Source organism: Teleopsis dalmanni, unplaced genomic scaffold (assembly GCF_002237135.1).
Source record: "Teleopsis dalmanni isolate 2A unplaced genomic scaffold, ASM223713v2 unscaffolded_contig_4426, whole genome shotgun sequence".
Classification (NCBI taxonomy): domain Eukaryota; kingdom Metazoa; phylum Arthropoda; class Insecta; order Diptera; family Diopsidae; genus Teleopsis; species Teleopsis dalmanni.
The window spans coordinates 1-3,136 of record NW_024035808.1 but is presented as its reverse complement, the minus strand read 5'-3'; the positions used below and the strand labels follow the sequence as shown (position 1 = coordinate 3,136).

Genomic DNA, 3,136 nt, shown 5'->3' with positions numbered 1-3,136 from the left:
TACAGTTTCTGCAGACATGTCCTTTAAGGGCACGATTTCTGGCCACCGAGTGAACCTGTCGATCATCGTGAGGCAATGCCTATACCCTTTATGTTCAGGCACTATGATAATGTCTACATGTACGTGGTCAAATCGTTGACTTGTGTGTTGAAATTTCTTTGGAGGAAATGATTAATGCAACTAATTTTTTGATTTTATGACATGCAATGCAGGGGATAAGTTGTGAACTGTGTCGATTATTCTTCGTCTTAAGGTTTGAGGAAATGAAAAGACGAACTGTAAAAAGTAGAAGTCGCAAAAAAATTTTTTAACCGCCATTCGGATACACTTAAGGCTCTTGCAATTTTTAGTGACGACAGGCGATATTGTCGCCTCCGGCTACAAAAATAATGTCCGTCGTAAATTCCGCAATGTAATTTAGATGACGCAGTTGCCGAGGGGACGCCTTGTCCATTTTTTGTTGAAAAGCATAAATTAGTGGTTTGTGATCCGTTTTTACTATGGTGGTTCGACTTTCCAGTAAATGCCTGAAGTGTTTTATTGCTAGATATATACAGCTAGTAGCTCTCTATCATAAGTGCTATATTTGATTTGTGATGGTTTCAGTTCGCATGAGAAGTATGCTATCGGAAGCCATGTCTCGCCGTTCAGTTGTTGTAGGTGAGCGCCCACTGCTACATCTGATGCATCTGTGGTTACACACATGGGTGCGTCAGGTGCTAAAAATGTGAGCTTAGTCGCGTTGATTATACCATCTTTGCATTGTTGGAAAGATTGTTTAAGTTGATCGGTCCAAACAACTTTTTGTTTATCATTCTTTATTGAATTTTTGAAGAGACTATTTAGTGGCGCTTGCATTTGTGCTGCCTTAGGAATACATTTTCTGTAGAAATTGATAATGCCCAGGAAACGTCGAAGTTCCATTATGTTACTTGGCATTGTAAAATTTTTAATCACTTCAACTCGTTCTTGTGGGGGATTTAATCCTGTCGCTGATATTTCGTATCCAAGAAATGTGAGTTTTTCTACGCCAAATTCGCATTTCGAACTGTTGATTACCAATCGAGCAGCTTTTAGTTTTTGTAGGACACATTCAATATGTTCTCTATGTTTAGTGTCATTTTCCGAAAATATTAGAATGTCATCTAAGTAACAGAACACGAAGTCTAATTCACGAAATATTGAATCCATGTATCGCTGAAAAGTCTGTGTGGCATTTTTTAGACCAAATGGCATCACGACAAATTCAAACAGACCTATTGGTGTGCTTACCGCTGTTTTAACAATATCATCTGGATTCATTGGTATGTTATAATATGCTTTCGTGATATCGATCTTAGAGAAAATATTACTGCTGTGTAGTCTTTCGGCTATGTCGTCAATTTTTACTAAATGTATAGGACTTGCCCAGGGGCTGCTGGATGGCCTCACTATACCTTGATGTAGTAATACACGGAACTCATCTTTGATTGCTCTTAATTTTTCACCTGAAAAACGCCGTGGGCGTTCTGATCTTGGCTGGCAATTTGTTATTATTCTGTGTTGAACGCTGTTTGTTGTTGGTAGTTGGTACCTGTTCAAATTTGTTACGTCAACATATTTTGCGATGACGTCATGGAATTTGATGGATGAATTTATTGTCGAAACATTTTCGTGGGCTACTTCTTTCAGTAGACCCTTTGACTGTAACGTGGTTTGCGTATCAATGAGCGATTTTGCCCTCAAATCGATTTGTAAGCCGTAGTGCGTGAGAAAGTCTGCCCCAATTATGGCTGTTTTAACATCAGCGATGATGAAATACCAGTTGAAATCTTTTCTAAGGTTTAAATCTATTGCTAGTTGCTTGTTGCCAAAAGTTTTGATTGCAGTGTTGTTCGCTGCATAAAGAACTAAATCGTCTGGTTGCATTTTACTTTTTGGATTGATGCCTGGTAGTGGAAGTAGTGATATAGCTGACCCAGAATCAATTAGAAAATTAATGTTGTTTTTTCTGTCATACACATGTAAACGTAGCTCTTGGTTTTTTATGCTGTCGCCAACCGTGTTTGATGACGACAGCCTCGCTAGTTTCCCTGTCGATTATCGCTTTTACGTTTGCCAAACTCGCACGGTTGGCTACATTTAGTCGCTGCTGCCCCAAATTTTATGTGGTAGTAACAGACTTTCTCACGTCTGCAAGAACTGCTGCGGCTGCGGCTGTTGTCTCTACCACGATTGTCTCGTTTCTCCAATCTGTCTAAAGTTGCTGCTATGTTGATAAGCTGCTGATTTATTTGTTGGACCGAACTTTCTAATGTTGTTACGCGGGCTTCCAACTTGTCATTTGATTTGTTGGCGTTTGTGGTCATTACGTAAGATGGTACTGGACTGTTGTCTAATATTCTATCAGCAATTTCTGCTAGCTCATCAATACTTGTGGTTTTGCATGCTGATAGAATGCATCTTACACTGTTTGGCATACGTTGCAGCCACAGTGTTGTTAATGCCTCCTCTGAGACATTTGCGCCTGCTAATGTGCGCATTTCACGTACCAGTTGGCTTGGTTTTTTGTTCGAAAGTTCCAGACCGGTGAGTAGCTTTATGAGCTGCTTTTCTGACGATTCTGAAAAACGAGAAATTAGTTCTTTCTTTAATTTGTCGTATTTGCCTGTTTCAGGAGGATTTTTTGCAATATCCGCAACTTGTTGCAGCGTTTCTGCATCCAGCGCAGTAATTACTGTATAGAACTTCGATAAATCTGCTGTGACTCGGCTCATATGTAGTAGGCCCTCAATTTGCGCAAACCATAACGTTGGGTCCTTGGTCAAAAAGTTTGGCAACTTCATTTGCCCAATCGCTTGCACTGCCGACGCTTCCGCTTCCATAGGCTGGAATTTATTTGTCTCTGTTGGAGTCTCTGCATGTTCAGTTTCTTGCATTTTGCGTTTTCCTTGAAGTTTTTTTTTGAAGGGGTCACCAATTTATGGCCTTATACCATAAGTTTATATAAACAAATAAGAAACACGTTTTGATTGTTCATTCACTATTTTATTTCTGCCAAGCTTCTACTTGAAGTTGGCTGCTTAACCTAAACCCAAAAATGTCATTTTTGGTTTCCCTTTGCCGGTAGATGGCAAAGTGAACGCCACAAGTATAT

The 3,136-nt window shown here is 39.7% G+C and overlaps 1 protein-coding gene across 1 annotated transcript; it reads right to left on the bottom strand.

The window, feature by feature from the left end:
• Nucleotides 1-1,384: 1,384 nt before the first annotated feature.
• On the bottom strand, nt 1,385-3,032 carry LOC119665309. The gene has a single exon (XM_038074574.1). The coding sequence runs from the start codon at nt 2,916-2,918 to the stop codon at nt 2,064-2,066; it is 855 nt and encodes a 284-aa protein (XP_037930502.1). The 5' UTR covers nt 2,919-3,032; the 3' UTR covers nt 1,385-2,063.
• Nucleotides 3,033-3,136: the final 104 nt, after the last annotated feature.

Excerpts from the sequence above, each read along its gene's own strand:
- LOC119665309 (XM_038074574.1), bottom strand. The coding sequence starts at position 2,918 with ATGCAAGAAACTGAACATGCAGAGACTCCAACAGAGACAAATAAATTC.